Raw genomic sequence first — 27,721 nt, 5'->3', positions numbered from 1 at the left:
TGATCAGGTCTGGCTCTCGACCCGGAATCTGCCCCTCCGCCTGCCCTGCCGGAAGCTGACCCCGCAGTTTGTGGGGCGTACTCCGTCCATTCTATCCTGGAATCGAGGCATCAGGTGGGGGGCCTTCAGTACCTCGTGGAGTGGGAGGGGTACGGTCCGGAGGAGCGGTGTTGGGTCCAGGTGAGGGATATCCTCAATCCCTCCCTGTTGCAGGATTTCCACCGTCACCATCCGGCTCGCCCTGCTCCACGTCCTCCTGGCCGTCCCCGAGGCCGGTGTCGGCGTGCTGCTGGAGCTGCGCGTCAAGAGGGGGTACTGTCACGACTTCCTCCGAAGCTGCCTCCTCTCCTTGTTCGGGCAGGCTTCGGCGTTCGCCGTCACCGGTCTTCTAGCCACTGCAGCTCCTCATCTCATCATTCCATTTGTTTTGTCTTGTTTTTACACACACCTGGTTTCAATTCCCCTCTGGAGTGTTTGACGCATTGCTGCATACCGCTGTGTCAACGGAATACACCTGTTATTCTGTGATTTACCCTCCTGCGCCTGACTCCTTCACCACAGTCTGTGAGCAGGGGTTGTGAGAGAGAGCTTTCAATTTTGTGCAGATGAGGGATATACATTTTAAAATAAAGTATACATCTAATCTATTTTTTTATTGTCCTATCATGATGGAACGATCCCCAACCCTATATCCTAGACACCCACCTGAGCGACCCATACACCAAAGAGAAGTCCGCATCTGTTTTATAGCCCTGCTGTGAGTTGCCTATATGCAGCCAAAACAGAAAAATAAATGCGGTCAGAGACTTACTTGTGGTCCTCTGTAGCTCAGCTGGTAGAGCACGGCGCTTGTAACGCCAAGGTAGTGGGTTCGATCCCCGGGACCACCCATACACAAAAAATGTATGCACGCATGACTGTAAGTCGCTTTGGATGAAAGCGTCTGCTAAATGGCATATTATATTATTATATTATATACTTGAGCAGCACCGCCCCCTCAAGATTCTGAACCTGCCTGGCAGGGTTGGTCCTACAAAGCCAGAGCCCGTTGATGGGAGAGCATAATATACAACGAAATTCTCAAAGCTGCTAATGAGAACCTTGACGACCTTGTACCTAGCCGGTGGAGATTCCGGTGGGGTACCCCCACCCAGGTAGTGGCAGTGCTGGCAACATTGGCTGCAGTAACCAATGGTGAGGGGGTCACACTCTGACAATCAGAGAGGGGGCATATTATTGTGGCCCTGGTGGCACAAAATAATCAAAGGTCTGACTGCACGGAAATGTTTGGTGAAAATGGTTACAACGGGGAACAAGAGTGTTTTGTGTCTCAGGGGAAGAGGATGGATCTGAGCTCCATCACCTAGGACTTGACATAGATTAATCAAATCTCACATTGTTGTCAATTTTCACTCAATCTTGCATGCTTTCTCAAACAGCTGTAACTGTATATGCATTCGTAAATCAGGTCCTTTCTTGAGTTGGGCTCGGGGATGTAACAACCGTTGAGCATATGATCTTATGGTTGATTGTGGAGGAAAGGGGTTGAGTGTGTTAGAGTATGTGTGTGTGTGTGTGCGTGTGTGTGTGTGCGTGTGTGTGTGTGTGTGTGTGTTTATCCCACATCTGTTGCAATGGGGTAAGGATGTTAGAGAGAATATAGGATGAACCACAATAATTGTTTGCTAAAATAATAATTGCTTGACAAAAATGTAATGTAACACAATGGCAATCCGGGTTATAGGTGACAATCCTACGCGTGAACTGCCAACATTATTACGCATATTAATTGATAATGATGGAAATTAAGATATGCAAGATATTTGAATAGATACAGTTGAAGTCGGAAGTTTACATACACTTAGGTTGGAGTCATTAAAACTTGTTTTTCAACCACTCCACAAATGTCTTGTTAACAAACTATAGTTTTGGCAAGTCGGTTAGGACATCTACTTTGTGCATGACACAAGTAATTTTTCCAACAATTGTTTACAGACAGATGATTTCACTTATAATTCACTGTATCACAATTCCAGTGGGTAAGAAGTTTACATACACTAAGTTGACTGTGCCTTTAAACAGCTTGGAGAATTCCAGAAAAAGATGTCATGGCTTTAGAAGCTTCATGGGAAAATCAAAAGAAATCAGGCAAGACCTCAGGCAAATATACTTCTCCCATGGACAAAGAAACTCAAAAGGGGTGATGATATTAATTAACAGTAATTTCGATCCGAATGTGCAAACAGATCCGCAAGGTAGATGGATTATTTTAAATATGTTAATGGACCATAAACAGATATGGCTCATTAACCTTTACGGACCAAATAATGATTATCCACACTTCTTTGACAATATATATAATAAATTATCAACCCTGCAAGCAATACAAGAGTCTATTATTATGGTGAGAGATTATAATACTGTTTTAAATAGCTCAATGGAAATAGTGCATGTCATGGATACATTAGAACTAGTAGATATATGGAGGCTTAAATATCCTGATCTAGTGAGATATACATGGCGTAGACTCAATCAAGCTAGTCGTCTTAACTTCTTTCTTATGTCATTCTTGTTTGCACCAAAAGTTTAAAAAGTGTTGATAGGGGACAGAATGTGGTCAGACCATCATATAATTGGCATATACATTACTCTTACTGAATTTCCACGTGGGCGAGGATATTGGAAATGTAATCAAAGCCTATTGGATGATAACTTGTTTTTAACTAGGACAGAGGAATTTATAACTGATTTTTTCCGACAACATACAGTGGGGAGAACAAGTATTTGATACACTGCCGATTTTGCAGGTTTTCCTACTTACAAAGCATGTAGAGGTCTGTAATTTTTATCATAGGTACACTTCAACTGTGAGAGACGGAATCTAAAACAACAATCCAGAAAATCACATTGTATGATTTTTAAGTAATTAATTTGCATTTTATTGCATGACATAAGTATTTGATCACCTACCAACCAGTAAGAATTCCGGCTCTCACAGACCTGTTAGTTTTTCTTTAAGAAGCCCTCCTGTTCTCCACTCATTACCTGTATTAACTGCACCTGTTTGAACTCGTTACCTGTATAAAAGACACCTGTCCACACACTCAATCAAACATACTCCAACCTCTCCACAATGGCCAAGACCAGAGAGCTGTGTAAGGACAACAGGGATAAAATTGTAGACCTGCACAAGGCTGGGATGGGCTACAGGACAATAGGCAAGCAGCTTGGTGAGAAGGTAACAACTGTTGGCACAATTATTAGAAAATGGAAGAAGTTCAAGATGACGGTCAATCACCCTCGGTCTGGGGCTCCATGCAAGATCTCACCTCGTGGGGCATCAATGATCATGAGGAAGGTGAGGGATCAGCCCAGAACTACACGGCAGGACCTGGTCAATGACCTGAAGAGAGCTGGGACCACAGTCTCAAAGAAAACCATTAGTAACACACTACGCCGTCATGGATTAAAATCCTGCAGCGCACACAAGGTCCCCCTGCTCAAGCCAGCGCATGTCCAGGCCCTTCTGAAGTTTGCCAATGATCATCTGGATGATCCAGAGGAGGAATGGGAGAAGGTCATGTGGTCTGATGAGACAAAAATATAGCTTTTTGGTCTAAACTCCACTCGCCGTGTTTGGAGGAAGAAGAAGGATGAGTACAACCCCAAGAACACCATCCCAACCGTGAAGCATGGAGGTGGAAACATCATTCTTTGGGGATGCTTTTCTGCAAAGGGGACAGGACGACTGCACCGTATTGAGGGGAGGATGGATGGGGCCATGTATCGCGAGATCTTGGCCAACAACCTCCTTCCCTCAGTAAGAGCATTGAAGATGGGTCGTGGCTGGATCTTCCAGCATGACAACGACCCGAAACACACAGCCAGGGCAACTAAGGAGTGGCTCCGTAAGAAGCATCTCAAGGTCCTGGAGTGGCCTAGCCAGTCTCCAGACCTGAACCCAGTAGAAAATATTTGGAGGGAGCTGAAAGTCCGTATTGCCCAGCGACAGCCCCGAAACCTGAAGAATCTGGAGAAGGTCTGAATGGAGGAGTGGGCCAAAATCCCTGCCGCAGTGTGTACAAACCTGGTCAAGACCTACAGGAAACGTATGATCTCTGTAATTGCAAACAAAGGTTTCTGTACCAAATATTAAGTTCTGCTTTTCTGATGTATCAAATACTTATGTCATGCAATAACATGCAAATTAATTACTTAAAAATCATACAATGTGATTTTCTGGATTTTTGTTTTACATTCTGTCTCTTGCAGTTGAAGTGTACCTATGATATAAATTATAGACCTCTACATGCTTTGTAAGTAGGAAAACCTGCAAAATCGTCAGTGTATCAAATACTTGTTCTCCCCACTGTAGGTACAGCAAATCCCGTTATTGTATGGGACACTTTTAAATGTGCCTTTAGAGGACATGCAATTCAGTACTCATCTCGAAAACAAAAGCAATTTAGGTCAAAAGAGTCCATACTAACAAAGGAAATAGAAGTTCTAACAGAACAGACAGATAGCAATAAAAACCTGTAACATAGAGGCTCAGAATAAATTAGAGGAAAAACAAAAAGAAATGTAGAATCTTATACAAGAAAGATCAAGTGTAATATATTATAAAAATAAAGCAAACTGGATGGAATATGGGAAAAAATTCACTAAATTATTTTAAAATCTTCAACATAGAAATGCTACCAAAAATAATTTAATGAAACTGGTTACAAATGACGGAGTCACCCATGATTCACCAAATGATATTTTGAAGGAGGAAGCAAAGTACTTTAAGCATATGTTTTCGTTTCAGTTGCCTCCGTTTCCTCTAACTGAAGCTAATTGTAGAGATTTTTTTCTATTGATAATGTAAAATTAACAGCCATACAGAAAGACTCATGTGAAGGTGAAATTACAGAGGAGGAACTTCTGGATGCAATTAAATACTTTTAAGTCCGGGAAAACTCCAGGGTTGGATGGCATACCAGTCGAGGCATACCAAACCTTTTTTGTTATACTCAGAGGACCGTTATTAGCATGTTTTAACCACTCCTATGTACATGGTAGATTATCAGACACTCAAGAAGAAGGTCTGATTTCATTATTAGTGAAACAGGATACAAGTGGAAAATATAAAGATCCAGTCCATTAAAAAAATTGGAGGCCCCTTACACTTCAGTGTTGTGATGCAAAAATTCTAGCAAAATGTATAGCGTATAGAATAAAAAAGGTATTGTCAGACATTATTCATTCTAATCAGACAGGTTTTTTACATGGACGATATATTGGAGATAATATAAGGCAAGTACTGGAAACAATAGAACACTGTGAAAAATCTAGGAAACCAGGCCTGCTATTCATAGCAGACTTTGAAAAGGCATTTGATAAAGTACGACTGGGGTTTATGTATAAATGCCTGGAGCATTTCGATTTTGGACAATCTCTTATAAAATGTGTTAAAATCATGTATAGTAACCCTAGGTGTAAAATAGTAAATAATGGCTATTTCTCCTAAAGTTTTAAACTGTCAAGAGGAGTGAAACAAGGTTGTCCACTATCGGCATATCTATTTATTATGGCCATTGAAATTTTAGCTATTAAAATCAGATCCAACAATAATATCAAGGGATTAGAAATCCAGGGCTTAAAAACAAAGGTGTCATTTTACGCTGATGATTCATGTTTTCTTTTAAATCCACAACTAGAATCCCTCCACAGCCTCATAGAGGATCTAGATACATTTTCTAAAATTTTTACATTTTAGTCATTTAGCAGACGCTCTTATCCAGAGCGACTTACAGTTAGTGAGTGCATACATATTTTTTTTCATACTGGCCCCCGTGGGAAACAAACCCACAACCCTGGCGTTGCAAACGCCATGCTCTACCAACTGAGCTACATCCCTGCCGGCCATTCCCTTCCCTACCCTGGGCCAATTGTGCGCCGCCCCATGGGTCTCCCGGTCGCGGCCGGCTACGACAGAGCCTGGATTCGAACCGCCACTCGGGAGGATACAAACCTCTCTGGATTACAACCCAATTATGATAAATGTACTATATTACCTATTGGATCACTAAAAAATACAATTTTTACATTATGTAGTTTACCAATAAAATGGTCTGATGGTGATGTGGATATACTCGGAATACATATCCCAAATGAAATAAATGATCTCACTCCAATACATTTTTATAGAAAGTTAGCAAAAATAGATAAGATCTTGCTACCATGAAAAGGTAAATACATGTCAATTTGTGGAAAAATCACCCTGATTAACTCTTTAGTATTATCCCAGTTTACCTATTTGCTTATGGTCTTGCTATGCCTAGCGAACCGTTTTTTAAATTATATGAGAAAAAAATATTCAATTTATTTGGAACGGCAAGCCAGACAAAATTAAACGGGCTTATTTATATAATGAATATGAATTCAGAGGACAGAAATTATTAAATATTAAAGCATTAGACCTATCACTAAACGCTTCAGTCATACAAAAGTTATACTTAAATCCGAACTGGTTCTCTAGCAAATTAGTAAGATTGTCTCACCCAATGTTCAAGAATGGCCTTTTTCCCTTTATTCAGATTACAACCTCTCATTTTCAGTTATCTGAAGAGGAAATCATCTCCCAAATATCACTATTTCTAAAACAAGCCATAGAAAGTTGGTTGCAATTTCAATTTAATCCTCCAGAAACGACAGAACAAATAATGCAACAAATATTGTGGTTAAACTCAAATATACTAATTGATAAAAAACCATTATTTTTTGACAAAATGTTTAAGAAAGGTATAATCTTTGAAAATTATATCATAGGTAGGACTGGTGGAGTTATGTCGCACATGCAGCTAACAAAAACATATGGAAATGTCTGCTCTACCCAAAATTAAAACAAAATAATTGCAGCATTACCGCAAAAATGGAAGAGGAAAGTGGAAGGGGGAAAAGTTAGGAACTTGACTGTCGGCCCTGCATTAAAAAACATAATTGGTTAAAGAAAATTGTGATAAATAAAAAAGTATACCAGTTTAATTTAAGGGCCAAAGGATTGACAGCCGTCCCATATAGATTGCAAAATAGTTGGGAAGATATTTTTGACATACTGATTCCATGGCATAGTGTTTATGAACTGATACGCAAAACGACGCCGGATTCAAAACTTAGAATTGTTCAATTTAAATTATTATACAAAATTCTTGCTACCAATAGAATGTTATTTATATGGGGGATACAATCTTCCCAGCTCTGCAGATTTTGCTGCAAAGAGACAGAATCATTAGATCATTAGTTTTGGTACTGTCCATTTGTAGCTTGTTTTTGGACACAGGTCCAGGAATGGCTAAAGGATTGCAATATTTACCAGGAGCTAACCCTGCAGATATAACTACTGGGTGATCTGAAAAGTCATACAGTCAATCGATCAATAATAAAATAATACTTTTAGCAAAAATGTTTATTTTCAATTTACAATCTGTAGAAACAATGACAATAGAAGGGTTCCGAACTTTTGCAAAACATCACAGTACAGTTGAAAAATATATGGCAAATAGAAATCCAATATGGATGGTGTTAAGAGATAGATAGGAGGTGTTGAATGGAGTTGAAGGATGGGACTAATAACAACTAACAACAACTAATAACAACAAGATAACTAATGTAAAGCATACTGTGTCCATAATAAGTATATAGGTTATAGGTTGAGAGCTTTTGTGAAAGAGCACAGTTAGAAAGATATGGCATATAGAAGCAAACCGGATGGACATCATGAAAACTTCAGGAGTAAAAACAAACAAAGTAGAATTATTGTAAAATTGACTGTGTCCATGAAATGTATATAGAATGTAGGAAGTAGAGGCCTAAGCATTGTTGTTCACTAGTTTACTCCAATTAGGGAAGGGGTGGTGGGGTTGGAAAGTAATAAAGGGAAATATATATTTTTTAAGGATATGTATACATATGTATGTATATGTATGTATGTGTATATATATATATATATATATATATATATTTGCGAGAAAAAAAACATGGGGGATTGGAAGTGATGCAGACAATTACGTTGATGGAAGTTACAATCTATCTGCAATATTAAAGCTGATCTACCCCCTAAAAAAAATATATAAAAAAAATAAAGAAAGAAAATAAATAAATAAATATATATATATATATATATATATATAAAATAAAAAAGACTGTACTTTGTAATTAGTTTTTGGCAACAGGCCACTAGTTAGTTTTCATCATACAGTAGGATTGACAGCTAGCTGCCTGATGGTAATTCTGAGCACGTTTCCTTATTTTTCTCCCCAGTGGACTGTACAACACGGCCAACGAACGAACAAAGTCGCCTAAATTCCCCACGGCACGTGGACGCACCCCGTCAGGAGGCAGCGAGAACGAGCCATCCCAGAACAGACGCAGGTGTGTACTCCTCACCTTGGTCATTTCACCTTTCACCTGTCAACCTATCTCACCTCTCCTCCCAATATCTCAGCTGATACTGGTATGAACTGTCCATAAATTGTCCAGGTGTACCCTGTACTGGTAGAGGTGTGTCCCCTTCACATAGGGCTACATTCTATCAGAGCCGCGCTAGCCGACACCTGCTTAGCAGTTGTTTTGAGGTGGAACTACGTTAGAGCTGTCAAATCCAGAAGCGGCTCCTTGCGTAAGCCATTGGATACAACGAAACCACACAAATGTATAATCTGACAAATCCCATGCAGCCGCGTTACAAGTTCATGCAGCCACGTTACAAGTTCAAACATTCGAATAGGTGGTGTTCTATTGTCTACACCTCGATTAGATTGATATAGGCTATAAATCCCCCCATCCAATTGAACATGAAAACATGCATTAGCCTACACTTTCTAGCGCTGTTTTGAACTTCTGACGCAGTAAGGATAATAAGGAAGGGTTTGTGACACAAGAGCAGCCGTGCGTCAATCTAAGTAACATAATAAATAAATAAACTTCAGAATCTGTCAGTTTAAACTAGAGCTATCCGTTTTTCTACATGGGCTGCATCTCAATCCACCGCATCCGCCTATGGCGTCCTTCCGCATCTGCGGTGGAAGCTACAGGGGTGTTTGTCAGACCATGAGACATCCTGAAAGTCGGTCTTCTAACGAAAACTTTTCCTGAGGTTTCATATATCTCCTAGATATAGGACAGACACTTCAAACCTTATGATTTATTTTTTTGCCTGTCTTTTTTTGCCATTTATTAATGTGTTATTCAATGCGTTTCTATGGGATATAGTAGTAAAGGCCAAATTAAATATTTTATCAAATCATTTCTTTATATATTGTTTTTATACCTAAAGGGGTCCTAAAATTATAAATCAAATAGCTAAATGATCCATGGTATGACCATCTTAAAACAATTCCATATGTTAGCTTAGTACCTTAGACTTTTCGAGGCCCTAGCCAATTACATTTCACCTGTCAACCCTAATAACTGACAGTTATATGGGCTATCCATAGCCTTACCAGGTGTGTCCAGGTATGTGTGCTTGTTGCAGGTAGAACGTGAACCTCAGGTAGTGACAGGAGGGGAGAGGAGAATGCATTCACTGCTGTTGCTCCTTCAGTCATTTCCCTGTTGAAAAGTACCTCCATAGATAGAACAATGAGACAGATATCTCACCGGAGTTGTAAATGTTTCCACTCACTACCACATTTTCTCATCGATGAAACATTTGATCTGAAAACAGTTTTCTGTTCTTAAAACTATAATATGTTATGAACAGAGTGGACTAAATTTAGCAGACTTTACCCTTTGCCAAAGTTTTTTTTTAAATCACGTTGTTTAGAAGGAGTGCAAAGGCGTTTTAGGTATTGCACACGCGCAGTGCACAGAGTAGGCGTTCCCGAACCGAAACATGCAAATATTTGCTAGAACGCGCCAATAGGATCTCGCTAGCTTGTGCTTGTTCTGCCCACTATGACTAATTTGTTCCCATTGGAAAGGACAGGCTGTGGTCTATCTTGCGTTAGTTATAAAACTCATTGGTACATCTATGGGATAATGTTGCCTTCTAGTGGTGTCATGTGGAACTGTCCAATTGCATTACCACAATATTGTGTATTTTTACCTTGTAATAGCTTTTCATTGTTCCTATACAGGCAGTTAATTACAAAACAAATATTGTGAAAACATTGTTTAAATTGCCTTGTAAATGTGACAATACTGTACTGAAGCAACTGAAAATGGCATAGTAGTATGTTTGTATAAAGTAGGCCATTGTAGTAATCAGATACAATTTAATATGATGATTCATAAAGGTTAGTCTGGGCTGTCTGTTGTGCGGCAGAGATGCAGAGATTCTGGGTAGAAACAGTGAATCAGATTGCACCTAGGGTGCGATGGAGTAGTCTCTTTGAATAAAATAGATACTGATGATTAGCAGAAAGCATGGTTGGATAGATGCTCTCACTTTTAAGTCAGAGTCATGAATGTTTATGATTGTTAAAACATGTTAAACTCATAAAACATCCCTTTAATAGTACTGACAGTGACATTCCTCTGATGTTTAATAATAATAACATGACAGTGACACAGTGATAATAATATAACAGTAATAACATGATAGTGACACTTCTGTGATATGGTCCCTCAGGAAAGGCCAGGCCAGTGATCCAACAGATCCCCAGCAGCAGAACAAACAGCAGAGGAGAAGGTACAGTTCACTTACAGTGCTAAATTCTAAATTCTTACATTCTCAGCCTCTGTCCTGTTTCCAACTAAAGGGCCACATCTTTACATACACACTGACTTAATGAGTCAGATGAGTGGAAACCCAGTGACCAGCCCAGATGGTCATTGATGTGCTCTATTTCTATGTCCAATCACAGTTGTACACAGATAACAATTTACTCATTGTGTGGTTCTGTTTGTCAGTAGTTACATTAGTCCTGGAGTCATTTCTGTAAAAGTAAGAGTTAACTCTCTCATTCATCCCCTCTCTCCCACACACATTTGTTCTCTCTCCCTGAAAGGTCATACACAAACAACATTCCATCTCATTCTCTTTCCCCTCGCAAACTATTAACTCTGTTTTATTCACCGCCTCCCACCTGCAGGTCACGTTCCCGTGGCAACACCAGTAGTGGCAGCGAGTCTGAGAACTCCACCCGGGATCATCGTAAAAAGAGGAACCGGTGAGTGATGTCACTGTGCTCCCTACAGGTATAAATTACATATACAAAGCTCTATAGTAATCAATTAAATGTATTTATAAAGCCCCTTTTACATCAGCAGATGTCACAAAGTGCTATACAGAAACCCAGCCTAAAACCCCAAACAGCAAGCAATGCAGATGTAGAAGCACAGTGGCTAGGAAAAACTCCCTAGAAAGGCAAAAACCTAGGAAGAAACCTAGAGAGGAACCAGGCTCTGAGGGGTGGCCAGTCCCCTTCTGGCTGTGCCGGGTGGAGATTATAACAATACATGGCCATTAAGGCCAGAATTTTCTCCAAGATGTTCAAACGTTCATAGATGACCAGCAGGGTCAAATAATAATCACAGTGGTTGTAGAGGTTGCAACAGGTCAGTACATCAGGAGTAAATGTCACTTGGCTTTTCATAGCTGGGTATTTAGAGGTTGAAATAGCAGGTGCGGTAGAGAGAGAGAGTTGGAAACAGCAGGTCTGGTACAAGGTAGTACGTCTGGTGAACAGGTCAGGGTTCCATAGCCGCAGGCAGAAGAGTTTAAACTGGAGCAGCAGCACGACCAGGTGGACTGGGGACAGCAAGGAGTCATCAGGCCAGGTAGTCCTGAGGCATGGTCCTAGGGCTCAGGTCCTCCGGGAGAGGAGGGAGAGAGGGAGAGAGAATTAGAGAGAGCATACTTAAATTCACACAGGACACCAGATAAGACAGGAGAATAACACCAGATATAACAGACTGACCCTAGCCCCCCGGCACATAGACTACTGCAGCATAGATACTGGAGGCTGAGACAGGGGGTGTCGGGAGACACTGACACCACCACCACCACCACTACCACTACTACTACTACTACTACTACTACTACTACCACTACCACTACCACTACCACCACTACCACTACCACTACCACTACCACTACCACTACCACTACCACTACCACTACCACTACCACTACTACTACTACTTCACCCTCATATGCTGTACATGGAGGTATTGCTCCCAAGACACCTATATTCCTAAGCCAGTGTCTGTAGTGGACGTTGTAAATTGAAGAGATAAAGCATATCATCAGGCTGCTATTGTTGTCTGAATGATACCATATCTTATTGAACAGCTATATCATATTGTAGGCCCACAATGGCCCCCTAACCGGGTCATACGATACACTATAGACAGTCTCAAGTGTCTAAATATCTCAGCGCATGACCCAGCAAAACGAACTAGGAAGAAAATGAAAGAGTATATTTCATGGAAATCGTGTGTATCTGTTGTGACAGTGAAAATGGTGATGTATGTACTGTATCGGTTTGCGAGGTCCCTGAGGGTAGTGTAGATGGTTCATGTGTCATAGTAGTTGCAAGTTGCAAGTTGCAACCGTACTATCATCTCTGTGTTTGTCTGTGCAGATAGAATTGAGGTTTTAATGCATATTCTTCAGGTCTATCGTGTAAATATGCTTGTATTGTATTTTCAGTGTAAAATGGTTCTACTGTATAATAACTCATATAACTGGTATTGATTATGATTGTATTATAATGGATCTTCCAGGTCTCGTCAAGAGAATGAGATGGTGGACTCTGGTCCTCAGTGGGAAGCTGTGCTCCGCCGTCAGAAGGAGAGATCTCAGAATGACCCAAACCACCGCCGCTCACGACACCGCTCTCGATCGTAAGTTACACAGACTACACCACACACGTCACACACACACACAAACCTTCCTTCCCTCTCCTCCCTGCTCCAGAAACCCCCACCTCAGACCTGACCTGGGAAAATGTCTTAAGCTTTTAGATACAACATTATTGGGTATCACCTCAATTCCCCGACACAGAGAGAATAATGTCCATTCATTTCAATACAACCTCCCTGTCAGATGGTCCCTCTTATAAATAACCCTTCAACTATTAACCCCTATAATTCTGTGATGTCTTCCAGGCGGAGTCCAGACGTGCAGGCTAAGGAACAGCTGTGGAAGCACATCCAGTAAGTCCCATGACTCCAGTTATGAGGTTCAACAGTGGTCTTTTAGAAATTGGCCTTTTTTCCTGTGTTATGGAAAGTGAAATGTGTAACACTATAATAACTTAACCAACCATGACAAAGCATTTATAAACTATTTATAAAGTGTATACTGTTGAAAAATATGTACTTACACAGCCTTCATAGGGTTATGGGAAGAGAGATATAACATGTCCTGGTGGTCTTATCCCTATAGGAAGGAGCTGGTGGACCCTGCTCCAGACCTCACAGAGGATCAGCTGAAGGAGATCCCCTACAAGAAAGTGGAGTGAGTGACTGCTCCTCCCTTCCTCACTAGATTAGAAAGTCTGTACATGTTAAGGATGAAAAATGGTCTAAAGGATAATCACAGACAGTTATGAATTGATCATGCTCAGTCAATACGTTGGGGTAGGGTCTCTTGATCTGCACTTGGATAAGAAAATAAGAGATTCAAAGCTAGACTGATGTGTTAATTATTGAGTCTGGCATTTTCATAGTCGTCTCTGTGGGGTCACAAATCTACTGCACCCTGTAGAGATACATTATGCTCCATTGAATTATGTCTCACCTCCTCTGAAGTTGATGGATTCATTATGGAGAGGGCTTATATCCCTAGGCTAAATAAGAGGTAGGCCTACTGTCCTACACAATAGATAACGTGAATGATTCTATGTTCATCCTTCCTTCCAGAACCCAAGGAGACCCAATAAAAATCCGGCACTCTCATTCTCCCCGGAGCTTCCGTCAGTACCGGCGCTCCCAGTGCTCCGAAGGGGAGAGATCCGTGCTCTCTGAGGTCAAGTGAGTCTAAACTGGTCTCAAGCCAGATCTTATGGTTTTTCACTCTTCAGAGTCTCACTAGAAACTTATCTCGGGTGGGATTCAATCCGAGGCGCGTTATAGAGGGCTGTCGACAATGTGCCTTTGAAAGGCAATTACCGACGTTCGTGGAGATCGCATTCACGGTAAACACTGCAAATGCCTGCCCAATTGGAAATTACCTTTAAATGTCAAGCGCGCTTCAATGCTGCAACGCTGCAACGCGCTTCGAATTGAATCTCGGGCACGACCCTAGTCTAGTTATTGTACTGACACTTGATGCTGATGGTTCTTTCCTGTATTGTTCAGCACCTTGAGACATGATAATGGGAGCTACAGTATGCTGTATAAATAATAATAATATATATGTACAGTATCATATGATTAAAGTTTTATCCTGTTTATGTCTTCCAAGATCTAACGCATCCCTACCCTCTCCACAGTGCCCGGACAGACCTTGTGCCCCCATTACCTGTGACACGAACAGCAGACATCCCAGGTTCCAGCTCCACCCCCTCTCAGGTCAGTCACAGACCCCTTTCCCAGCTCCACCCCCTCTCAGGTCAGTCACAGACCCCTTTTCCAGCTCCACCCCCTCTCAGGTCAGTCACAGTCCCCTTTTCCAGCTCCACCCCCTCTCAGGTCAGTCACAGACCCATTTTCCAGCTCCACCCCCTCTCAGGTTAGTCACAGTCTCCTTTTGCTGTGGTCAATGCCACACGTACAAGCTCTGACAAAGGCTGTGAGGCAGGCATGATAACAATTAATACAAGTTATACTTTGCAAGCGCATAGTGGGGTGCTTTCTTTCCTTTGAATGACAGTGCTACATGTCTAAAGTACAATACTAGATTTTATTACCAGATCCTCCAGTCAGTTGATTAATCTCCTAGCATTGATATTCCGATCGGTGTGTTTGTTGTGTGTTGTTTTCCAGAAGAAGCATGGATCCAAAGACACCCTGCTCCCAGAGATCATAGAGCATGATGTGAAGAGCAGCGCAAAGGTGGTGAAGACTGTCCACACTCCTAGGACTAAGGTCGAGACGTGACCTGACCAAAACACAACCACCACCGCAGAAACAATGCCACAATCTCCCACCAACACAAAACGACAAGAACACTCTGATTTCTTGAAAGAAAAAAAGAACTTGTGAAATACAATGGAGGGAGCTGTATATAGCACAATGGCTGTACTGTACACCAGTGACCAGCCCCACCTTGAAATACTCCTGTGTGTGTGTGTATGTATGTATGTTAGATAATGCATGAACAAAAAGGTCACTGGTCTATGTGCCAGTATGCTCTGCTGTCTTTTGGACCACACCACACTGGAAACCCTGTAAAGTATCTTCACATCATTTACAGTGGCTTGCGAAAGTATTCACCCCCCTTGGCATTTTTCCTATTTTGTTGCCTTACAACCTGGAATTAAAATGGATTTTGGGGGGCTTTGTATCATTTGATTTACACAACATGCCTACCGCTTTGAAGATGCAAAATGTTTTTTATTGTGAAACAAACAAGAAATAAGACAAAAAAACTGAAAACTTGAGCGTGCATAACTATTCAACCCCCCCAAAGTCAATACTTTGTAGAGCCACGTTTTGCAGCAATTACAGCTGCAAGTCTCTTGTGGTATGTCTCTATAAGCTTGGCACATCTAGCCACTGGGATTTTTGCCCATTCTTCAAGGCAAAACTGCTCCAGCAAGTTGGATGGCTTCCGCTGGTGTACAGCAATCTTTAAGTCATACCACATATTCTCAATTGGATTGAGGTCTGTGCTTTGACTAGGCCATTCCAATACATTTAAATGTTTCCCTTTAAACCACTCGAGTGTTGCTTTAGCAGTATGCTTAGGGTCATTGTCCTGCTGGAAGGTGTACCTCCGTCCCAGTCTCAAATCTCTGGAAGACTGAAACAGGTTTCCGTCAACAATTTCCCTGTTTTTAGCGCCACCCATCATTCCTTCAATTCTGACCAGTTTCCCAGTCCCTGCCGATGAAAAACATCCCCACAGCATGATGGTGTTCTCAGGGTGATGAGAGGTGTTGGGTTTGCGCCAGACATAGCGTTTTCCTTGATGGCCAAAAAGCTCAATTTTAGTCTCATCTGACCAGAGTACCTTCTTCCATATGTTTGGGGAGTCTCCCACCTACCTTCTGGCGAACACCAAACATGTTTGCTTATTTTTTTCTTTAAGCAATGGCTTTTTCCTGGCCACTCTTCCGTAAAGCCCAGCTCTGTGGAGTGTACGGCTTAAAATGGTCCTATGGACATATACTCCAATCTCCGCTGTGCAGATTTGCAGCTCCTTCAGGGTTATCTTTGGTCTTTTTGTTGCCTCTGATCCATGAGTTTTGGTGGGCGGTCCTCTCTTGGCAGGTTTGTTGTGGTGCCATATTCTTTCCATTTTTTTATAATGGATTTAATGGTGCTCCGTGGGATGTTCAAAGTTTCGGATATTGCTTTATAACCCAACCCTGATCTGTACTTCTCCACAACTTTGTCCCTGACCTGTTTGGAGAGCTCCTTGGTCTCCACGGTGCTGCTTGCTTGGTGGTGCCCCTTGCTTAGTGGTGTTGCAGACTCTGGGGCCTTTCAGAACAGGTGTATATATATACTGAGATCATGTGACACTTAGATTGCACACAGGTGGACTTTATTTAACTAATTATGTGACTTCTGAAGGTAATTGGTTTCACCAGATCTTATTTAGGGGCTTCATAGCAAAGGGGGTGAATACAATGCACACACCACTTTTCCGTTATTTATTTTTTTGAATTTTTTGAAACAAGTAATTTTTTTCATTTCACTTCACCAATTTAGACAATTTTGTGTATGTCCATTACATGAAATCCAAATAAAAATCAATTTAAATTACAGGTTGTAATGCAACAAAATAGGAAAAACGCCAAGGGGGATTAATACTTTTGCAAGGCACTGTATACAAGCACATTTCATGCTTAAGTCCCTGTTGAGTAAACCTGGTCTCAGATCTGTTTGTGCTGTATAGCCAACTCCACAACTACCATAGGCTATACAGCACAAACAGATCTGAGACCTGGTTACTCCTGAGTGGGGGAAATATACTGTATCTACTGAGTACAGTTGGTCTAGAGCAAGTCATACAACCACTCTCTTTGTCCCCTGTTCATGCACGTAGCAACGAGCTTATGATTAAGTGTCATACCACACTGACAAGTGTTATATTTTTATTTTATTTATTTTTATTTCACCTTTATTTAACCAGGTAAGCCAGTTGAGAACAAGTTCTCATTTACAACTGCGACCTGGCCAAGATAAAGCAAAGCAGTGCGATAAAAACAACAACACAGAGTTACATATGGGGTAAAAAAACCATAAAGTCAAAAAATACAACAGAAAATATATATACAGTGTGTGCAAATGTAGCAAGTTATGGAGGTAAGGCAATAAATAGGCTGTAGTGCAAAATAATTACAATTAGTATTAACACTGGAATGCTAGATGTGCTAGATATAATAAAACACATGTTCAGTTATTTTAACACTGATAAGTGTTATATAATAAAACCCATTTTCAGTTATTTTAACACTGATAAGTGTTATATAATAAAACCCATTTTCAGTTATTTTAACACTGATAAGTGTCATACAATCACATTGATTTCAGTCCAATGCTCACATGAAGGCTGACGATGAGACTATGGATTGCATAGCGACACACTGCACAGTGAGGTCCGACTGAGATCAATCATGTTTTACTGTGCATTTGCCTCCGATTTGGTTTGCGTTATTATTATACAATACAGTATTAAAACAGTGTTTCACTCATACATGTTAAGCTCCATATGGACACTGAGTCTGCATCCCAAATGGCACCCTATTCCATATATAGTGCACTACTTTTGACCAGACCCCTATGGGCCCTGTTAAAACAATTGTGTACTGTATAGGGGATAGGGTGCCATTTCGGACGCAGACTGGGTTATTATTATGTTATTATATTGTCAGGTCAGGTGTGTTTACTGTAAGTACTCTCTACTGTAGGAAACTTTGCTGCTGGACCCCATTTTTTTTTGCACATGAGTACTGAATAACTGTTTTGTATTTCTCTGCTGTTTAAGGTTTAAGAAAAAAACACTGTGTAGCTACAATGTACGGTAGTTAAACTGGAATTTCAGTCCTTTTCAATAAATACATTCAATATGTCTCAAATATCGTTTTATGTTTCCTGATATGGTCAAATGCTCTGCAAGGGTGGTCAATGAGTTCCATTCTACCTGGTCCATCCTCCACAGGCTCTGGGTTGGTTTGATTTTGTATTGTTTCTATGGTTAACCTGTCACCACCAGAGGGAGGTAGATGACCAGGATTTGCTCTGTAATGGTTGACTGTAGTAAGACTACTTGAAGAGTGTAAAACTCGAGACCAAGATGATCATGTGTAAAATGATAAGGCATTGATAATGGATTGCATCTATATATGCTTTTTCCTTCTACGCTTTTCAGAAGATCACTTAGTGTGACCTGATAGGTCAAGAAAAATCTGACTGCCATGTCTTTGTTCACCTATCCCAATAGTGTGCCGTTTGGTTCTTTAATCTTTCTTTTTTTAAGCGCATACTTGCAAACATCCTCATAGTATTGCTGAGTCATTATTACTTCCTAACCTGGTTCTCTGTGGGGATAGTGTATGGGATGACTCACTCTGCTGGAATGACAACAAGATAGAAAGGCAGAGGTGAAAGAAGTAGTTTAGCAGCTGCTACAGCAGGGGTAGGCAACTAGATTCAGCCGTGGGCCGGATGGTCGGGGGTAGCAACACAATTACAATAATTTGTCCACTGCAAATTGACCACAATTAACCCCAATAATAGGTTGTATTTGAAAATACAGTGGGGAAAAAAAGTATTTAGTCAGCCACCAATTGTGCAAGTTCTCCCACTTAAAAAGATGAGAGAGGCCTGTAATTTTCATCATAGGTACACGTCAACTATTACAGACAACTTGAGATTTTTTTTCTCCAGAAAATCACATTGTAGGATTTTTAATGAATTTATTTGCAAATTATGGTGGAAAATAAGTATTTGGTCACCTACAAACAAGCAAGATTTCTGGCTCTAACAGACCTGTAACTTCTTCTTTAAGAGGCTCCTCTGTCCTCCACTCGTTACCTGTATTAATGGCAGCTGTTTGAACTTGTTATCAGTATAAAAGACACCTGTCCACAACCTCAAACAGTCACACTCCAAACTCCACTATGGCCAAGACCAAAGAGCTGTCAAAGGACACCAGAAACAAAATTGTAGACCTGCACCAGGCTGGGAAGACTGAATCTGCAATAGGTAAGCAGCTTGGTTTGAAGAAATCAACTGTGGGAGCAATTATTAGGAAATGGAAGACATACAAGACCACTGATAATCTCCCTCGATCTGGGGCTCCACGCAAGATCTCACCCCGTGGGGTCAAAATGATCACAATATTGGTGAGCAAAAATCCCAGAACCACACAGGGGGACCTAGTGAATGACCTGCAGAGAGCTGGGACCAAAGTAACAAAGCCTACCATCAGTAACACACTACGCCGCCAGGGATTCAAATCCTGCAGTGCCAGACATGTCCCCCTGCTTAAGCCAGTATATGTCCAGGCCCGTCTGAAGTTTGCTAGAGTGCATTTGGATGATCCAGAAGAGGATTGGGAGAATGTCATATGGTCAGATGAAACCAAAATATAACTTTTTGGTAAAAACTCAACTCATCGTGTTTGGAGGACAAAGAATGCTGAGTTGCATCCAAAGAACACCATACCTACTGTGAAGCATGGGGGTGGAAACATCATGCTTTGGGGCTGTTTTTCTCCAAAGGGACCAGGACGACTGATCCGTGTAAAGGAAAGAATGAATGGGGCCATGTATCGTGAGATTTTGAGTGAAAACCTCCTTCCATCAGCAAGGGCATTGAAGATGAAACGTGGCTGGGTCTTTCAGCATGACAATGATCCCAAACACACCGCCCGGGCAACGAAGGAGTGGCTTCGTAAGAAGCATTTCAAGGTCCTGGAGTGGCCTAGCCAGTCTCCAGATCTCAACCCCATAGAAAATATTTGGAGGGAGTTGAAAGTCCGTGTTACCCAGCGACAGCCCCAAAACATCACTGCTCTAGAGGAGATCTGCATGGAGGAATGGGCCAAAATACCAGCAACAGTATGTGAAAACCTTGTGAAGACTTACAGAAAACGTTTGACCTGTGTCATTGCCAACAAAGGGTATATAACAAAGTATTGAGAAACTTTTGTTATTGACCAAATACTTATTTTCCACCATAATTTGCAAATAAATTCATAAACAATCCTACAATGTGATTTTCTGGATAAAAAATTCTCATTTTGTCTGTCATAGTTGACGTGTACCTATGATGAAAATCTCATCTTTTTAAGTGGGAGAACTTGCATAATTGGTGGCTGACTAAATACTTTTTTTCCCCACTGTAACTATTATTTCATTCCTTGATTACCTTGAGACATGATCACATATCTCTTTTTATATTCGTTGGAATACTTGGGAACAGATTTTGTAATTATACTAATTATTAGCTGAATTCCTGGTGATTTTGCAATCTTTTTTAACCTAAAAACTACAATCCCCAAAAAGATATGACTTGCCTGCTGCCGACCCCTGTGCTACAGTATATTCCTATGGGGACGCCTTCTACCACACTACTAATGTTGGATGTGGAAGCAGTCCCTAATCTAATCTATGTCCTTGAAAAAATTTCTGGCAAAAACCATGTATTAAACTTTTTAGTGAGTCAATAGTTTGAAAACAGTCTTGTCTATGAAAAAGAGAAATGGAGAAGTGAAAGCGATAACTACCAACAAAAATGTTTATTATGATGGTCAATTAATCCTTAAGAGTCTATTGACGCACCCATGCGTCAATGTAAGTAACATAATAAAGAAATCCCCATCAAAATCCTTCAGTTTAAGCTAGAGATATCTTGCATGGGCTGCGTCTCAATCCACCGCATCCGCCTACTGTGTACAGTCGTGGTCAAACGTTTTGAGAATGACAAGTATTGGTCTTCACAAAGTTTGCTGCTTCAGTGTTATGAGATATTTTTGTCAGATGTTACTATGGTATACTGAAGTATAATTACAAGCGTTCCATAAGTGTCAAAGGCTTTTATTGACAATTACATTAATTTTATGCAAAGAGTCAATATTTGCAGTGTTGACCCTTCTTTTTCAAGACCTCTGCAATCCGCCCTTGCATGCTGTCAATTAACTTCTGGGCCACATCCTGACTGATGGCAGCCCATTCTTGCATAATCAATGCTTGGAGTTTGTCAGAATTTGTAGGTTTTTGTTTGTCCATCCGCCTCTTGAGGATCGACCACAAGTTAGGTCTGGGTATTTTCCTGGCCATGGACACAAAAGGTTTATGTTTTGTTCCCAGAGCCACTTAGTTATCACTTTTGCCTCATGGCAAGGCGCTCCATCATGCTGGAAAAGGCATTGGTCGTCACCAAACTGTTCTTGGATGGTTGGGAGAAGTTGCTCTCGGAGGATGTGTTGGTACCATTCTTTATTCATGGCTGTGTTCTTAGGCAAAATTGTGAGTGAGCCCACTCCCTTGACTGAGAAGCAACCCCACACATGAATGGTCTCAGGATGCTTTACTGTTGGCATGACACAGGACTGATGGTATCGCTCACCTTGTCTTCTCCGGACAAGCTTTTTTCCGGATGCCCCAAACAATTGGAAAGGGGATTCATCAGAGAAAATGACTTTACCCCAGTCCTCAGCAGTCCAATCCCTGTACCTTTTGCAGAATGTCAGTCTGTCCCTGATGTTGTTCCTGGAGAGAAGTGGCTTCCTCGCTGACCTTCTTGACACCAGGCCATCCACCAAAAGTCTTCGCCTCACTGTGCGTGCAGATGCACTCACACCTGCCTGCTGCCATTCCTGAGCAAGCTCTGCACTGGTGGTGCCCCGATCCCGCAGCTGAATCAACTTTAGGAGACAGTCCTGGCGCTTGCTGGACTTTCTTGGGCGCCCTGAAGCCTTCTTCACAACTATTGAACCTCTCTCCTTGAAGTTCTTGATGATCCGATAAATGGTTGATTTAGGTGCAATCTTACTAGCAGCAATATCCTTGCCTGTGAAGCCCTTTTGTGCAAAGCAATGATGACGGCACGTGTTTCCTTGCAGGTAACCATGGTTAACAGAGGAAGAACAATGATTTCAAGCACCACCCTCCTTTTAAAGCTTCCAGTCTGTTATTCTAACTCAATCAGCATGACAGAGTGATCTCCAGCCTTGTCCTCATCAAAACTCTCACCTGTGTTAACGAGAGAATCACTGACATGATGTCAACTGGTCCTTTTGTGGCAGGACTGAAATGCAGTGGAAATGTTTTTGGGGGATTAAGTTCATTTTCATGGCAAAGAGGGACTTTGCAATTAATTGCAATTCATCTGATCACTCTTCATAACATTCTAAAGTATATGCAAATTGCCATCATAAAAACTGAGGCAGCAGACTTTGTGAAAATTTATATTTGTGTCATTCTCAAAAGTTTTGACCACGACTGTATATCGGCCATCCGCATCTACAGCGGTGTTTGTCATCCGAAAATCGGTCTTCTCATGAAAACTGCAGTAGCGTCCATACGGTTTGGCCTACAAACTAATATGACCCCACTGTGGAAAGGGACTAGTCTGAAGGTAACCCATACAAATTAATGGAAGTTTGGAGGTAGTTTTGTGCCCCCTCCCCCCCACCCCCCACTTCAACTCAACTGAATAACTCAGACTTTGTCCTGGGAAGCATGATATGACTCTGCCAGCATTCTTCCATCCATATATTTCATTGATCTGATATAGCCTCCCTGCCTTCCCTTCTATGGTCTGAGATGTAGCCTTTGATATGATTCTCTCTCACAGCTTCCGTAGATTCATTTCCACTTACCTGATAAACCCTCCCATTCCTCTGACTCACATTATCTCCTCACATCTGCACCGGAGCCAGTCACGATTTTAATGTGTTATGTCACCATACCAGCAAGCTGTGCCAAATGCACTCAATCACCTCTTTCAAGGAAAGGATATGAACAGGACCAAGAAGTAGACGATCATACCAAGCCAAGCATGAAGGAGAGTGACTGTACTTTGGAATGTGTCATTAATTAGGAGAGAGGGTTTATGTTTATATGAGACACCTTTTATTGTTTAGCCTTTTCATGAATGTACACATTATTTTTGAGAACACAGATCATTTGTGTAATCATTTCTTCATCTGCTTTTTCCTCCATCATCATAGCATACCAGAATTCTTCAACCAACCAATTGAATGCTACAGTATAATTCTATCCATGTCTAATGCCCTGCAAACATCCTTTGTTCCCAGAGGACAACAGCCTATAGCCAGTAGCACTCGACTTGCTATAAACAGGAAACGGTAACGTCCTGCTTCTCTTCAATGCAGACTCAATGCTGCAGGATTGTTTTGAGAATACTGATTGGAATATGTTCAAAGATTCATTCACCCAGGACTCAAAAGATTGAATACTCACAAAGCCGCCGGCCCAGATGACATCCCTGGCCGCGTCCTCAGAGTGTGTGCTGACTAGATGGCGGGCGTCTTCTCTGACATCTTCAACCTGTCCCCTTCCCAGTCTGTAGTCCCCATCTGATTCAAGGAGACCATCGTCCCAGAGCCCAAGAAAGTGATTTGAGAGGCTGGTCATGGCCCACAGCAAGGCCAGCATGAAAGGCACACTGGACCCACTCCAATTTGCCTACCGCTCCAACAGATCCACAGAAGATGCCATTTCCATCGCTATTCACACAGCCGTAACACATCTGGACAAGAGGAATACCTATGTGAGAATGCTGTTCATTGACTACAGCTCAGCATTCAACAATATTGTTCCCTCCAAGCTTGACATCAAGCTCAGAGCCCTGGGTCTGGACACCACCCTCTGCAACTAAATCCTGGACTTCCTTACAGGCAGACCACAGGCTGTGAAGATTGGCAACAACACCTCCTCCACACTGACTCTTAAGACAGGGGCCCCCCAGTGTTGTGTCCTCAGTCCTCTGCTGTACTCCCTGTTAACCCACGATTGCGTGGCTTTGCACGACACCAACTCCATCATCACGTTTGCTGAACGAAACCACAGTTGTAGGCCTGATAACCAACAATGATGAGTCAGCCTATAGGGAGGAGTTAAGTGAACTGGCATTGTATTGCCAGGACAACCTCCTCTCCCTCAACATCAGCAAAACAAAGGAGGGAAGCAGAGGAGGGAACATCAACAAGACTGCAGTAGAGAGAGTCAGCAGCCTACTGGACCCTATTCCAACTAAACTACTGAAAGAGCTACTTCCTGTGTTTGGTCCTCCTACGTTGAACATAATAAAATGGCTCTCTATCCTCCAGATGTGTACCAAACTCACTAAAAGTGGCAGTAATAAAGCCTCTCCTGAAAAAGACAAACCTTTAAAAAAACTATCGGCCTATATCGAATCTCCCATTCCTCTCAAACATTTTAGAAAAAGCTGTTGCTCAGCAACTCACTGCCTTCCTGAAGACTAATAATGTATTTGAAACGCTCCCGTCTGGTTTTAGACTCCATCATAGTACTGAGACTGCACTCTTGAAGGTGGTAAATGACCTTTTAGTGGCGTCAGACCAAGGCTCTGCATCTGTCCTCGTGCTCCTAGACCTTAGTGCCGCTTTTGACACCATCGATCACCACATTCTTTTGGAAAGATTGGAAACCCTAATTGGTCTACACGGACAAGTTCTTGTCTGGTTTAGATCTCATCTGTCGGAAAGATAACAGTTTGTCTCTGTGGATGGTTTGTCCTCTGACATTTACTCCTGAAGTGCTGACCTGTTGCACCCTCTACAACCACTGTGATTATTATTTGACCCGGCTGGTCATCTATGAACATTGGAACATCTTGAAGAACGATCTACTCTTATAATCTCCACCGGCACAGCCAGAAGAGGACTGGCCACCCCTCAGAGCCTGGTTCCTCTCTTGGTTTCTTCCTAGGTTCCTGCCTTTCTAGGGAGTTTTTTCTAGCCACTGTGCTTCTACATATGCATTGCTTGCTGTTTGGGGTTTTAGGCTGGGTTTTTGTATAAGCACTTTGTGACGTCTGCTGATGTGAAAAGGGCTTTATAAATACATTTGATTGATTGAATGAGCAGTTTTAAGTTCCTATGCGTCCACATCACAGAGGACTTGACATGGACCAACAACACTACCATTCTTGTCAAGAGGGCGCAACAGCGTCTCTACTTCCAAAGGCGGCTGAAGAAATTCGGGATGCCACTCCTGTTCACTCCAAACACTACTGCTGCACCATCGAGAGAGTCCTGATCGGTTGCATTATGGCCTGGTACAGGAATTGCTCCGTCCATGACCGCAAGGCCCTCCAGCGGGTGGTGAAGATGGCCCAGAACATCACTGGGACCGTGCTCCCACCCATACGGGACATCTACTCGAAACGGTGCCTGAGGAAGGCCCGCAGCATCATCAAGGACCCCACACACCCCAACCACAAGTTGTTCACTCCCTTACTGTCGGGCAGACAGTATTGGAGCATGAGGTCTGATACCAACAGGCTCAGAGACAGTTTCTATCTACAAGCCATCAGACTGCTGAACACTTGAACTGGACTGACCACCTGCTCTGATTCTCTGCACCTTAGCACACATGCACTCACTCACGCACCCACGCACCCCACCCTCACAGACATACACACATATACAGTATATACATTCATGCTACACACACATCACAACTGCTGCTACCAGACTCTCATTATGATTGCTAAATACTGCACAATTTAAACACTTGCCCCCCAATCCCCCTTCCCCACAACACGTGTAAATATTGGACTATAAATTGTGCCTTCCTGTATTATACTGATGCTAAAATGTTTATTCTATTCTACTGAGCCATTTACTTCATGTTCGTATTCTTATCTTAATTTTTTCTTATTGTTGTTGCATTGTCGAGAAGGAAGTATTTTGTTGGACCGTGTATACCATGTGTATCCCGTACGACTAATAAAACTTGAAACGTCTTTTTGGTTCATGACATACCTATCTATCCAGGGCATGTGAGGACATCTGTGTGTCTTCCAGCTTAAACAGCTGGGACTCAAGACATGTATCAGCATGGGCGCAACTTTCAGGGGTAGTCTGTTTCCATGTTTCAGACAGCTGGATTTAGGACCGCATGGACACCACAGAGCAGTGCTGACAGGCTGTGTGAAGGCAAAGCTTCTGAAAGGCTGACGTATAGGACCAGCACGGGAGAGATGAACAGAGGTAGCTGCTGTCTGTGTTGTGTATTTTCTCTGTGTTGTAAAAGCAAGCAGAGCAGAAACTGGCTACACTTTTGTTGATTGATCTTGCTGGCAAGGTAGCTTCTGTTTGACAGAAAGAAAAGTATGTATTCCTAGTGCTGAACTAGTAGTAACTGACATGTTACGTTAGCTAATATTTCATCCCCTCTCGACTGAAGTGAATGAACTACTAGCAGCTAGTTAGCTAGCTAGTAGCTACCACAGCCACTTCAGCTCTAGCTAGCCGCTAGCTATCTGTCAGTTAGCAGTATCTAACAGCTGTTGTGTGTATGGAAATGTTTTGTAGCCTTTGTTTTGTCCCATTTCAACAGAAGTAATTTGATGATGTACCATTAGCTAGAGCTAGCCAAAAGTTGGCTAACGTTAGCTAGCTAGCTCACTAACTTTAGCTATTCTTTTTTTTTATCAATCACTCTAGACCTGAATCAAACGATAAAATAAGTTACCAAATGATTGAAGACCGATATTCTGATGTTTTTTCAGCACAATTGTAACATAGATGCAGGGAGTCAAGTGCAGTGTGAATTTAATGATAACGAACATGGAACGAATACAAAACAAGAGAAGCATCTAAGAAGGAAACATAAACAATACAACCTGATGACTGACAGAACAGAGTGCTAGATAAATGGTAAATAAGGTAGTAATGAAGTCCAGGTGTGACTGATGATGGGACGCAGGTGTGCGTAATGATGGTTGCGAGGTGTGGGTAAAGGTGGGTTGCCAGGAACGGTGGTTAGTAGACTGGCAACGTCGAGCACCAGAGCGGGAGTAGACGTGACAGCAATGTTAGTTTTTATTAGTCAGTATAGTAATGTAACGTTATTGATCTGTCAGTTTACTTAGCTAATTCCCTACTTTTCACACTGACATGGTATAAACAGCTCTACAGGTTTCACTGTCATGGTGCACAGTCAGCACACAACACTACGCTCATTATGTCTTAGCTTGATCAGATGGTGACAGGTGTCCCTGCAAGGTCAGACAGCCAGGGAAGACCAGTCTACGAAGCTCAGGTGAATTTTGCAGTATATTATAACAATTAGTGAATGGATACAAAGTTCCATCTTGAGTTGATTAGTAGGCTACAGTCTGGGATCTGGGAATAACGGTAATTACAATTATTCAACCATTGATTTTATTCCTGGATAATATCATGTATAAATGTACACCAAGATAATTATTTGTCATCTGGGCATGATCAGATGGTGACAGGGGTCTCATCAGGGTCAGGCAGTCAGGGAAGACCAGTCTGTGACAGCTAGGAAGGTGAACTTTTGCCGATACAACACTTTATTCTCCCTGTGCAGCAAACACTGGACAAGCAAGAAGCTTCAAAGATTGAAACTATTTTAAGGCAGTCTGACAA

At 41.8% G+C, this 27,721-nt stretch overlaps 1 protein-coding gene across 3 annotated transcripts in view; it reads left to right on the top strand.

Moving 5' to 3' along the window:
* epb41l4a (erythrocyte membrane protein band 4.1 like 4A) overlaps positions 1-15,407 on the top strand; it is a 114,292-nt gene extending 98,885 nt beyond the window's left edge. For all 3 annotated transcript variants that reach the window (XM_045225207.1, XM_041898949.2, XM_045225208.1), the window contains 9 exons: positions 8,305-8,415; positions 10,616-10,675; positions 11,079-11,156; positions 12,715-12,834; positions 13,099-13,146; positions 13,379-13,450; positions 13,855-13,965; positions 14,427-14,505; positions 14,920-15,407. In XM_045225207.1, coding sequence (XP_045081142.1) covers positions 8,305-8,415; positions 10,616-10,675; positions 11,079-11,156; positions 12,715-12,834; positions 13,099-13,146; positions 13,379-13,450; positions 13,855-13,965; positions 14,427-14,505; positions 14,920-15,033 — 793 coding nt within the window. In that variant the 3' untranslated portion in view covers positions 15,034-15,407. The remainder of the gene's footprint in view (positions 1-8,304; positions 8,416-10,615; positions 10,676-11,078; positions 11,157-12,714; positions 12,835-13,098; positions 13,147-13,378; positions 13,451-13,854; positions 13,966-14,426; positions 14,506-14,919) is intronic.
* Positions 15,408-27,721: the final 12,314 nt, after the last annotated feature.

Source organism: Coregonus clupeaformis, chromosome 15, assembly GCF_020615455.1.
Source record: "Coregonus clupeaformis isolate EN_2021a chromosome 15, ASM2061545v1, whole genome shotgun sequence".
NCBI classification, from domain to species: Eukaryota; Metazoa; Chordata; class Actinopteri; order Salmoniformes; family Salmonidae; genus Coregonus; species Coregonus clupeaformis.
Note: the sequence above shows the minus strand (reverse complement) of the source record. Positions and strands in the feature narration are given on the sequence as shown.